The 12,069-nt window shown below is 48.9% G+C and overlaps 1 protein-coding gene across 5 annotated transcripts in view; it reads right to left on the reverse strand.

Moving 5' to 3' along the window:
• MTO1 (mitochondrial tRNA translation optimization 1) overlaps window positions 1-12,069 on the reverse strand; it is a 569,440-nt gene that overhangs the window by 66,084 nt on the left and 491,287 nt on the right. For all 5 annotated transcript variants that reach the window (XM_078652253.1, XM_078652255.1, XM_078652254.1 and 2 more), the window contains one exon: window positions 8,987-9,105. In XM_078652253.1, the coding sequence (XP_078508379.1) occupies window positions 8,987-9,105 (119 nt within the window). The remainder of the gene's footprint in view (window positions 1-8,986; window positions 9,106-12,069) is intronic.

Below are 12,069 nucleotides of genomic sequence, written 5' to 3' on the forward strand. Positions count from 1 at the left end.
TGCCTCCCTGTTTTTGGATGTAGTACATGGCTGTCATGTTGTCCGTCCGGATCAACACGACTTTGTTGCACAGATGTACTTTGAAGGACTTTAGCGCCATGAAGATTGCCATCAGTTCTAGGTAGTTGATGTGCAACTTCTGTTGCTGGGTGGACCACAGTCCCTGCACAATGTAGTGGAGCACATGGGCTCCCCACCCCTGGAGAGATGCGTCCGTCGTTAGGATAGTCTGTGGCACTGGCTCTTGGAACGGTCGTCCCTTGCAAAGGTTGTGTGGATTCCACCAATGCAGAGAGTTGTATGCCCGACCGGTCACCAACACTAGGTCTGTCAGTTGCCCCTGAGCCTGTGTCCACTGATTTGCCAAGCATTCTTGGAGCGGACGCATGTGCAACCTCGCGTGCGGGACTATGAAGATGCAGGAGGCCATCATGCCTATCAACTGCATGAACACTCTCGCTGGTAGGGAGTGTTGCGGTCTGAACCTCTGGATCAGCGATTGAATCGTGTCGATCCTGACTGGGTTTGGCTGAGCCATAGCAGTCAGGGTGTTTATTGTCGCGCCCAGGTACTGTCGCACATGGGCTGGTTGAAGGTGCGACTTTGGGTAGTTTAGTGAGAACCCCAGACTGTGAAGGAGGTGAATAGTGTGGGACATGTCCGTGGCGCACTGTTGTTCCGACTTTGCTTGAACAAGCCAGTCGTCTAGGTACGGGTAGACATGTATGTCTGCCGTCTGAGGTGCGCCGCCACTGTCGCCAGACACTTTGTAAACACTCTGGGGGCAGTAGTCACCCCGAAGGGCAGGACTTTGAACTGATAGTGCCTGTTGTGAATGGTGAACCTGAGGTATTTTCTGTGGGATGGGTGGAGTGGGATGTGGAAATAAGCATCCTTGAGGTCCAAGGTTGCTAGGAAGTCCCCTTGGTTTAGCAGTGGCAGAATTTGCTGCAGTGTTAGCATGTGAAAGTGTTCTGACAGTATATACATGTTGAGAGGGCGTAGATCCAGAATGGGTCTGAGGGATCCGTCCTTTTTTGGGATGAGGAAGTACAGGGAATAGACTCCTGTTCCTTCCTCCTCCACCGGTACGAGCTCGATTGCGCCTTTTTGCAGCATCACCACAACTTCCTGCTGCAATAAGTGCAAGTGCTCTGCTGACATAGGACGGTGTCTTGGGGGAATGTTGGGAGGAGTGGATGTTAACTCCAAACAATAACCGTACTGGATAAGTTTTCTCACCCACCTGTCCGTGGTGATGGACGACCAGACTGGCAGGAACTGCTGGAGTCTCCCCCCGACAGGTGTTGGATGGTCGGGGGCAGCGACAGAGAGTCACTGTTTGTTTGCGGCAGAGGAACGGGAGTTGTTGTTCCCTCTGCCCCTGCCTTTGGCACTGTTACCTCGGTAACCCCCTCTACCCTGCTTGGGGTACGAGGTTTGTGCACCACTTTTTGCGAACTGTGTTTGTTGACCCAACTGTCCTCTGGTAACACCACGTGCTCCTGAGCGACGAAAAGTGCTTCCCCGGAATTGTTGAGACTGAAGCGCCCCCATGGACTTAGCAGTCTCATTGTCCTTTTTAATCTTTTCCAGGGCGGTGTCAACATCTGGACCAAACAGTCTGTCTGGATTGACGGGCTGGTTGAGTATTGTAGTTTGGATATCGGGTTTAAATCCAGATATGCGAAGCCAAGCCTGTCGCCTTAACATGACGCTAGTGTTAATCCCCCTAGCCGCTGTATCAGCCACATCAAGTGCACACTTTATTGCTGCGATTGAGATGAGCTTTCCTTCTTGTATGAGCATCTCGGCCCCTTCCTTAAACTGATCAGGGAGGTGTTGAAGGAGCTGTTCTAGGGTGTCGTAATGCGCCCTATCGTATCGTGCCAATAGTGCCTGTGTGTTTGCTATACGCCAGATATTGGCAGCCTGCGCAGCCACCCTTTTGCCGGATGCCTCAAGCACTTTCGACTCCTTGTCTGGGGGAGGAGCTTCACCCGTTGTTTGGGAGTTCGCCCTCTTGCGGGCATTTGCGACCACCAACGAATCCAGAGGCAACTGCCCCCGAATATATGCAGGGTCTCCAGGTGCTGGTCTGTATTTCTTTTCGATACGTGGGTTCACCACTCTCGCCCTGGTAGGTTCCTTAAAGATCTCTGGGGCATGTTTAAGGACACCTTTGAGCATAGGAAGGATTTTAACTGTTCTGTCTGAGACAGAGAAAGTGTCAAACAAAAAATCCTCCTCTACCGGGTCAGCATGCATGTCCACGTCATGATTTGCTGCCGCCCGCTCTATCAAAGCATTAAACGCTGCTGAATCCTCTGTTGGTGATGTACGTGCCCCAAACCCCTGTGGATCTTGTACCACCTGATGTCCACCTTGATCCCCAGTATCGCCATATGAGTCCAGTTGAACATCAGGGTCAATGTCAACTGGGAAATTATACTGGTCATCTTGGTCATCATCCTCTCCACCTGATTGGTCGGGGGAAGGTGATGGACTCCTTCTTGGTGGTGGCAAAACTGGTTCAACAAGGGCAGGAATGTCCTGTGCCGGCCTTTTCTTTTTCAGTGGAATGACATAGGATTCCAGTGGTTGGGAAGTGATTTTCCTTTTGTAGAGGGTCAATTTCCCCGTTTGGGCATCGATGTAATGCTCTGAGTGGTCTTCAGAGGCGTGATGTCGATCCAAGCCTTCGTGCGTGGAAGTATCCGACGTTACAGCGATCCTCGGCACCGATCTGGGTGCAAACGCCTTCGGTGACACCTTAGGTGGCAGAGAGTAGAGAAGCTTCTGAGGTGTGTCCACCGTTTTCGGAGCCGACGGCGTTGACGGCAAAGTCTTGTCCCGAATACGTTTGAGGGAGTCTGTGACCTGCTTAGTGAAGGAAGCAGAGGGTTTAGAAAGTGACGGCCGATGTTCGGTAGCGTCGGAGTCTCTCGGTGCCGACGAGTTGTCCGTCGACGAATCTTCGTTACCAACGGCTCGCGGGCCAGTTGCAGTCTTTGGCGCCGACGCCGGTGCTGCCGATCCGGCATCTTTGTGCCGATGCGTAGTGCCCCCTGCCTTCGGTTCATGGCTTTTAGTCGATTTTGACTCGACTGTGCGCTTACTGGTAGGCGCCGCAGCGGCGGCTGAAGGCGTTTCAGCAGTCTTCGAGGTCCGCGCCGGAGCAACTGTGCTTGCCACTTGATGGACGTCCTTCTTAGAGGATGATTCCTTGGGCACCTTTTGCGGCGCTGTCGACTCGACAGCCTTCTTCGACTTCTGTGGGCCGGAGGTCGACGGAGTCGATGAAGGAGTAGGCTTCGCTAATTTGTGTTGGACGTCGGCCATTTTAGGTTTTGTCGAATCCGATGGTTTCGGTTTCGATTTTGATGGGACGTCGGCCATCTTTGGTGCCGTCGAATCCGAAGGTTTCGGTTTCGATACGTGTAATGGCGGCTCCGCGTGAGTGTCCGTGGCCGGGCCAGAAGGTGGGGCCGAGGATAGCGGTGCTGGGTCGTGGGTAAGGCCGAGTGGCGATCCCGTGACCTGAGCCTGAGTCATGTAGATTTCGGGGCATAGCTCTTCCTCCGAGCTATCTTCCGCGGCCCCATAAACTTCTTCGTCGTCCCCTACCTCCTCGACGTATTCAAGGTCCAGGGCCTGTCCTTCGACTTGTTCTTCGGGCTCTGCCTCGACCTCCGTCGACGGTGGAGAAATCTGAAGATGATGGCTACCGCCTTCTTCTGCGGGGTCGTCGAATATGTCGTCGGGTGCCGGGGCCGCTCGCTGGGCCTCGAGGCGCGCCGCGCGCTGATGCTTGAGCGTCTTCTTTGACCTGAATTTCGAACAGGCCATGCAGTTTTCCTCGTGGTCCGGCGAGAGGCATTTATTACAGACCGGATGCACGTCGATATGTGGATATTTGGATCCACAGACGGGGCAGAACTTGAACGGGCTCCGCTCCATGTTAAGTTCGTCGGGGTCTTGCTGCGACGAGAGGGCCTCGATGTCCGAAGAGTAACTCGACTCCGCAGAATTCCGGCTCAGAGAGTCGGAGGATGGTCGAGACCGTACGCAAACAATACCGACGCAGGTAACGAAGGCCTTTTGGCCTTAAGAACAAAGTTTTCGGTTCCGACACGGAGACGTCGAAACCACATCCGAACCCAATGGCGGAAAAAAACAATCTGGGGATGGAGTCGATGCCCATGCGCACTGTAGTCCAGGGGAGGAGCCACCTATCTCGTGATACTTCGAAGACTCTTCCAGGACAACAATGTGCAATCATCCGGACCCAACACTAGGCGGCGATCTATGCAATAGATATGAATTTAGCAGCCCACATGCCTCGAACATTTTGTTTACTTCTGGTCTCCTTCCCCCCCCAATCTCACTGTATGCTCCGATGTTTGATTTACGTCGGTACCCCCCCCCCCCCCCCTGGCAACGTGGTGACGCATTTGTATCGTAATGCCTTGTTTTTGTTTTGTTTCTCCGTTTTCTTGTTCTTTGAATTCAATAAAAAGATTTAAAAAAAAAAAAAAGAATATCGTACCAATCCAAAACAGAGCTTGAGCCAACATGTGATGGCCACTGTGTGATCTGGACCTCGTTTAGATAATGACAAGGTAAGCCATGATGCCTGCAGCTATCCTGGCTGAAAAGGGCTGAAAGCCCGAAACCGGTCCTAGGATGCTTGTTTGCAGTCCGGGGAGGACCTGGCTTGGCAGTTCGGACTGGACTGTTCTCATGGGGCACAGGGTCAAGACTGATTTGCATATGGCTGGGTTCAAACTGGAATGGCATGGTGAGCAAAAAACGATGGATTTAGGCCCAGATCTCTGTACTGGGGTGAATGTATGACATTGTACTGCATTCTGTCCATCAACTGTTGTTTTTGCATTTGTCACCCGAGTGGGACGGGTATGCTCAGACGTGAGTCCCGTGCTCTCCATGCCACTGGAATAAAGCTATCCTGGCTGAAGAGGGCTGAAAGCCCGAAACCGGTCCTAGGATGCTTGTCTCCAGTCCAGGGAGGACCTGGCTTGGCAGTTCGGACTGGACTGTTCTCATGGGGCACAGGGTCAAGACTGATTTGCCTATGGCTGGGTTCAAACTGGAATGGCATGGTGAGCAAAAAAACTATGGATTTAGGCCCAGATCTCTGTACTAGGGTGAATGTATGACATTGTACTGCATTCTGTCCATCGACTGTTGTTTTTGCATTTGTCACCCCGAGTGGGACGGGTATGCTCAGACGTGAGTCCCGTGCTCTCCATGCCACTGGAATAAAGCTATCCTGGCTGAAGCGGGCTGAAAGCCCGAAACCGGTCCTAGGATGCTTGTTTCCAGTCCGGGGAGGACCTGGCTTGGCAGTTCGGACTGGACTGTTCTCATGGGGCACAGGGTCAAGACTGATTTGCATATGGCTGGGTTCAAACTGGAATGGCATGGTGAGCAAAAAAACGATGGATTTAGGCCCAGATCTCTGTACTGGGGTGAATGTATGACATTGTACTGCATTCTGTCCATCAACTGTTGTTTTTGCATTTGTCACCCCGAGTGGGATGGGTATGCTCAGACGTGAGTCCCGTGCTCTCCATGCCACTGGAATAAAGCTATCCTGGCTGAAGGCCCGAAACCGGTCCTAGGATGATTGTTTCCTGTCCGGGGAGGACCTGGCTTGGCAGTTCGGACTGGACTGTTCTCATGGGGCACAGGGTCAAGACTGATTTGCATATGGCTGGGTTCAAACTGGAATGGCATGGTGAGCAAAAAAACGATGGATTTAGGCCCAGCTCTGTACTGGGGTGAATGTATGACATTGTACTGCATTATGCCCATCAACTGTTGTTCTTGCAGCTTGACACACCCCTTTGTCTTCCATCAGTTGAGGATCCTGTATTCTGCCTCTTGATTCTGTCGGAGAGGTTTCTGTTTGCCTGTCTTCTGAAGAAGACTGGTTACTCAAGGCAAATTACTGACACAAGCCAAGAACCTTAACTTTGACTGAGGGATTTCCGTATAACGACACTGAGTAGGACACCATGAAAGCCATGAAGATCTAGTGTCTTTATGTAAAACAAAAGTGAAAAGGCGTACCTTCTTTGAGCAACCTTTCCAGGTGTCAGAGAGAAACAAGACACTCCAGGAGGAACAAACAACTTACCACTGAGCTTATGTTGGACTGATACCTTCTAAGAGACACCACACTGATCAAAATAGATGCCTAGAAAATACAGTACACAAGCTGCATTTGTTTTTTCAGAGGTTTCCATCTTAAGAAAGGTATTTGCCATGTTTACAAGATGGATGAGTAGAGACTCACCCCGATAAAAAACTGGAATAAACCTAACTTCAGGAGAAAAAACGGAAGAAAACCGTGACTGACATCCAAGATCTTTGAGTGAAGCCAAAACCTTTCTTCAGAGAAGAAAAGTAATATTAAGCCTAAAAAGGCAGCTATATATTCAAATATCCTTGCTCTATGAAGCATAAAAACGAACACGTAAACTATCTTTGCAAGACATAATAAACACAGTGTATTCGAAAAACTTTAAAGGGAAGGGACAACATTTCTCTTTAAGTAAAAACACAAAAACTCCTGCGCAATTTCTGCATTGCTTTTCTTTGTAGGAGTTTTTGGAAAAATAAAAAGAGAGTTCATTCTGTGCAAACAGTTATTCAAGGGCAATTTACAACCAAAATTAATAATATACAGAAAATGTGTCTTAGAGAAGTTTTCTTAATTTAATTTTTACAATGTAAAATGTGTCTCAGAATCCATGCGTCGACAGAGAGTGCACAGAGTTTATGAATTCAATGAAAATCCCATGATGGTGAAGTGATAAATCGACTGAAGAATCTATTGGCAGAATCTCCTCTGCCATTGGACTGTACAGGGAAGGAAATTCTGCTAGAGGGATCTCCACTTGATTTACTGTTTCATCCTGTACTCTAAAACGACTCTTCACAAGAAGCAAGGGCCATATGTATGAAGGCAAATTGCGATCGCAAACGCTGAAATTCGCAACTTCAGGTTTTGCGATTTCTTCGAAAAATTCACTTTTTTGCATTTTTCAAAGTGCCATGTGGCGCACATACATGCCCTTAGGGCATATATGTGCGCCACATGTGTACACATGCTTATTTAAGGGGTGCAACAGGGTGTCCTATTGACACCCTTGCAACCTTGAAATTGTATTCTCAATTTGCGATTCTCTAATCGGGAATCGCAAATTGAGAATGTCTTCCCATTCATTCCTATGGGCCTTCTAGCCCACAGGAATGAATGGGAAGGTATTACTTATTTGCAAATCTCAATTTGCAATTCGCAAATAAGGAATATGTAGGATTCGCAAAATATTTAGCAAATCCTACTTACATTGCATTTTGAGATTCTCTAATTGCGTTTCCCTAAAGATCGCAATTTGAGAATCTCAAAACGCTTTTTTGATACTTATCGCCCCAAGTGATCCACTGAGCAGCTCCAGGTGGTTTCCTGGTTATACCGACCCTTGGATGTGTCCCAGACTTAGCATCATATTTGCACTTATACCTTTTGATCAGCTGCCTATTCACTGCTGTATCAATCTTCTTCGCAGTATCACTGAGTGTCATGCTTTGGGCTATTATTTGACATTTAAGGTTCTTAGGGTTAAGAATTTCAGCTGGGTTTTTATTAATTTTACGGCTTTCCCTTTAAGAAATATATCTTCTTTTTCGACTTCGGGGGGTACTCATTATCACTGAATTAGTGATTCGTTTTACCTAGTATGCAAAATTGTGCATTTAATCTCCAGAAGTGCCCCTAAGGGTGAGCCTGTCAGTAGCTGGCCGCCGAGTCCCTCGATGTCGCTAGTTGTAATAATGTTCCTAGTTGTTCATAGGTCCCTGGCAGTGGCAGTCAGTTTTTGTCCTTCAACTACAATACATTATGAACCGCTTGCGCAACATAACACAAATAATTGATGTGGCCTTCTGTCACTGGCTCAGCTAAACTTCCTGATGAAAAATCTCAAATGCCTAAGCCGGAGACCAGATTGCAATTAGAGATTTCATGAAGGCCACATGGTTGATAATTGCTCAGAGTTCCAAGCCATGCCTGCTCCAAAAGCTACCGCCTGGGCAGAAAAATATCTGCTTCTTATAATTCCCATTTTGCATCTGATAGGAAAGATGAATAGTGCTGAAGATCAGCAAAATGTCCTACCTATGGCATAGAGTGGAAAGGTGTAATTTAAGAAATTGTGGCTCTTATCTGCCAAACTGATGGCCCAAAATGAAGAAAGACGTTTGCATCACCCTTTAGCTCACTAGGAGCTTTTAGTGTGTTAAAAACCATTCAGGATTATCAACACTAGGGCGAAAGAGTTTGGGGAATCAAACGCTGGTTACCTATAAATATAGACTAATGGCATAATCATGAAAAGGCCAATAAGATCACTGCATAGGCTCCGTTCTAAAAGAATGGATGCAAATAGTATGACAGAAACCAGTTTTTATTTGAAAAAAATAAGTTGTCTACTAGTTCATACATCGCTTTAAACGATAGCAACCTCGAAAGTAAAAAAAAAAAAAAAGGGGTGGGCATGGCAGCAAGGAAGGCCAACACTATTGAAACCAAGCAAACGTGTAGCAAAGTTAGGCACTAGATCAGTGTGTTGTGAAATGCAATTGGTAAACCCAAATGTGCAGGTTGAAGTCAGGAGGAGTAAGGTATACTTGAAACATGGACCAAAACAGAGCCATGCAGGACTGTGTGTCCCTGGAATTGTTGGTGTGACTACTTATCCCTCGGATTACTGGACAGTTTATCTATGTGCAGTGTGTGTGTGATTTCATCAGCTTGGTATCTCTAGGGAACATTGGTGAGGCTATTGAGTTTGCCTGTCCCTCTGATTTTGTACATTTCCAGGACCTATGTCCGTTCCTGGGGTCTCTGATCTCAGTGGGATTCTCAGTATATGGTCCAGAGGATCCTAGAATGTACCTTCAATTTTGAGGCGCTCCGACACTTTTTCAGATTCTGAAAATTTCTTCAAGGATTCTGGAAATATTTGCGCAAGTTTTTCTAAGTTGATATCTTGATATCTCAGCATTTCCAGAGCACTGCAGAAACAAAAGGATAGACGTTAGATACATCTGTGTGTAAGGGGCTAGGATTCCCCAAGTTAAAGGCCTGTAATGCACGTTTTTTTTTAAACCTCAACTCAGAACAAACATTTGCAATGCAATCGGTCTCGCCTTTGGGACCTTATATGTATTTAGCTATGAAGCACATTAGCCTGGGTGCTAAAACATCTACTGTTCTTTAACATGGAGGGAAAGTAAGCACCAAACTGCGTGACACACTAGGTATGGGAACACATGGAGAGATATATTGCCTTTCAGCAGGAAATGGTATAGTCTAAAGCTCTGTTTTTAATATAAAATCAAGGCCTTCGGTGGTCATATCACTAAAAATACAAGATTTAAAAAAAATATGATTGTCTACGGGTGCTCGTGGAGGACAATTTCTATGGACTGGAATCTAGAGAATGCTAAAGTGATTCTGGTATTTTACTGGCCTCTGCTGGTCGTTTTCTATCAAGAACGTTAAATAGAGGCAGTTGCCAGAAAAAGAAACAAGCATTTACAATGCAACGGTTTCGCCTTTGGAAAAGTTACAGCCATTGGCATTGTAATTGACAAAATTTGTATTTATGTGTTGGTTTTGAAAACCGATAAATAAATGGCATTGTAATTTACATTGTCAATAGCTTAATCTCTCGCAAATGTGAGACCTATTGTACCCTACGGACGAGCTCAGCAGGCAGCAATTACTACCACACACACACACACACACACACAGCCAGCCACACACACCCAGAGCCAGCCACACACACACACACCCAGAGCGCCACACACACACACACACACACACACACACCCAGAGCCACACACACACACACCCAGAGCCACACACACACACCCAGAGCCACACACACACAAACCCAGAGCCACACACACACAAACCCAGAGCCACACACACACACATACTGCCACACACACACACACACCCAGAGCCACACACACACACACACACACCCAGAGCCACACACACACACACACACACCCCAGAGCCACACACACACACACACACACCCCAGAGCCACACACACACACACACACACCCAGAGCCACACACACATACATACACACCCAGAGCCACACACACCCACCCAGGGCCACACACACCCACCCAGAGCCACACCCACCCACTCAGAGCCACACCCACCCACCCAGAGCCACACACACCCACCCAGAGCCACACACACCCACCCAGAGCCACACACACACTCAGGAGAGCAAGCACAGCGAGAGGGCAGGGAAGCAAGCACAGCGAGGGGGCAGGGAAGCAAGCACAGCGAGGGGGCAGGGAAGCAAGCACAGCGGGTGGAGCTGTGTGTAGGAGAAAAATGCGAAAAGAAGGCGTGAAAGAAAGGAGGGGGAGAAGGATGGGTGAATGAAAGGAAAGATGAAAGGTGTATGGAATGATGGAGAGAAGGAAAAATGGAATGTAGGCTGGAGAGAAGGATGATGAATGTAATGATGAGAGATAGTGGGATGGAGAGAAAGAAAGACAGAACGGAAGGGTGAAAGAAGGATTCATGGGTGGATGGAATCAAGAATGGGTGGAAGGAGGCATGAATGGGTGGCCGAAGAGCAGCCAAGAGGATGGAGAGATTGATAAACAGATATTATGTCAGCTGCATTTTTAAAGCACGCTTATCACCCGCAAAAGTACTCTGGCACTGTGGCAGATGAGTGAGTCTGGCCCTGGTAGGCTTCCTTGAAGAACCAATTGTGCGCTCATAGTGGAACTCAAGAAGGGAGAAGGAGGCTCTGATGTGTTGTGACAGGTTGTTACATGCTTTAGGAGCCATGTATGGGAAGGCAAAGCCTGATCTGCATTTGTGTATGATGGGGTGTGTGCTAGTGAGAGTGGGTAGAGCACATGTATGAGAGATAGGTGGAATTGGATGTAGTTGTTCAAATAGGTAAGGCCTATGTTTTGGAGCACTTTGTAGGCGTGGGTGAGGAGCTTAAAGTGCGAAGCACACAAAGTGTATTAGGAGTGAGTAGAGCTGCTTAAAGTGGAGTGTGTTATGGGCTCGGCATTGGAGATTAAGGACTGGTCTGGCAGCTGAGGTCCTTATGGTCGGAAGTCTTATGAAATGGTTGGTTATTCCTGAGGACAGACTGCCTCATAGTCTGGTCTGCTGGTGAGGAGGGCTTGGGTTCCCATTTTCCTGGTGCTGCCTGAAAGCCACTTGGGTGTACATGTCCAGAGTGTTGTCTATGATGAGATGAGGTTTCTTGCTTGCGGGTTGGGTGGGTCTGAGGTCTGTAAGCCACCAGGTGGAGTCCACATTTACAAAGCAGTTGTAATAAGCATGATTCAGCAACTCTGTTCTCAGCACTCTCAGGAAGAGGAGGGGCAGGCCCGCTCGCCTCACTGCCGCTCTGGGTGGGAGTGAGAGGGGGTCATATTACCGGCCCAGGGCAGCTGCTACTCAACCCGGAGGGCCGGGGTGGTGGGTGCAGAGCACGGTACCGACAGGCAGGGCACTGTCCTGCGAGAAACGGGCACACGGACAGAGACGGACAGAGGGGGGGGGGGGCGGGAACGGGCACACGGGCAGAGGGGGGGTGCGGGAACGGGCACACGGACAGCGGGAGGGGGGGCGGGAACGGGCACACAGACAACGGGCACACGGACAGAGACGGACAGAGGGGGGGGCGGGAACGGGCACACGGACAGAGGGGGGGCGGGAACGGGCACACGGACAGCGGGAGGGGGGGCGGGAACGGGCACACAGACAGCGGGAGGGGAGGGGAGCACTCACCTGGACTTCTTCCGGCGGCGGTCGGCCAGGAGGAATGACCCAAAAAAAACTTTAAAAACCACCGCCCACCGCCGCAATGACGTTCACAAAGGGGCGGAGAGCAAAAACATCACTGGAACGCCCATGAATCTGCTCGGGCAATGACTGACGCATCTCTGTTCCAATGGCTCGCCTCCATTTATGG

Source organism: Lissotriton helveticus, chromosome 7 (genome assembly GCF_964261635.1).
Source record: "Lissotriton helveticus chromosome 7, aLisHel1.1, whole genome shotgun sequence".
Taxonomy (NCBI): domain Eukaryota; kingdom Metazoa; phylum Chordata; class Amphibia; order Caudata; family Salamandridae; genus Lissotriton; species Lissotriton helveticus.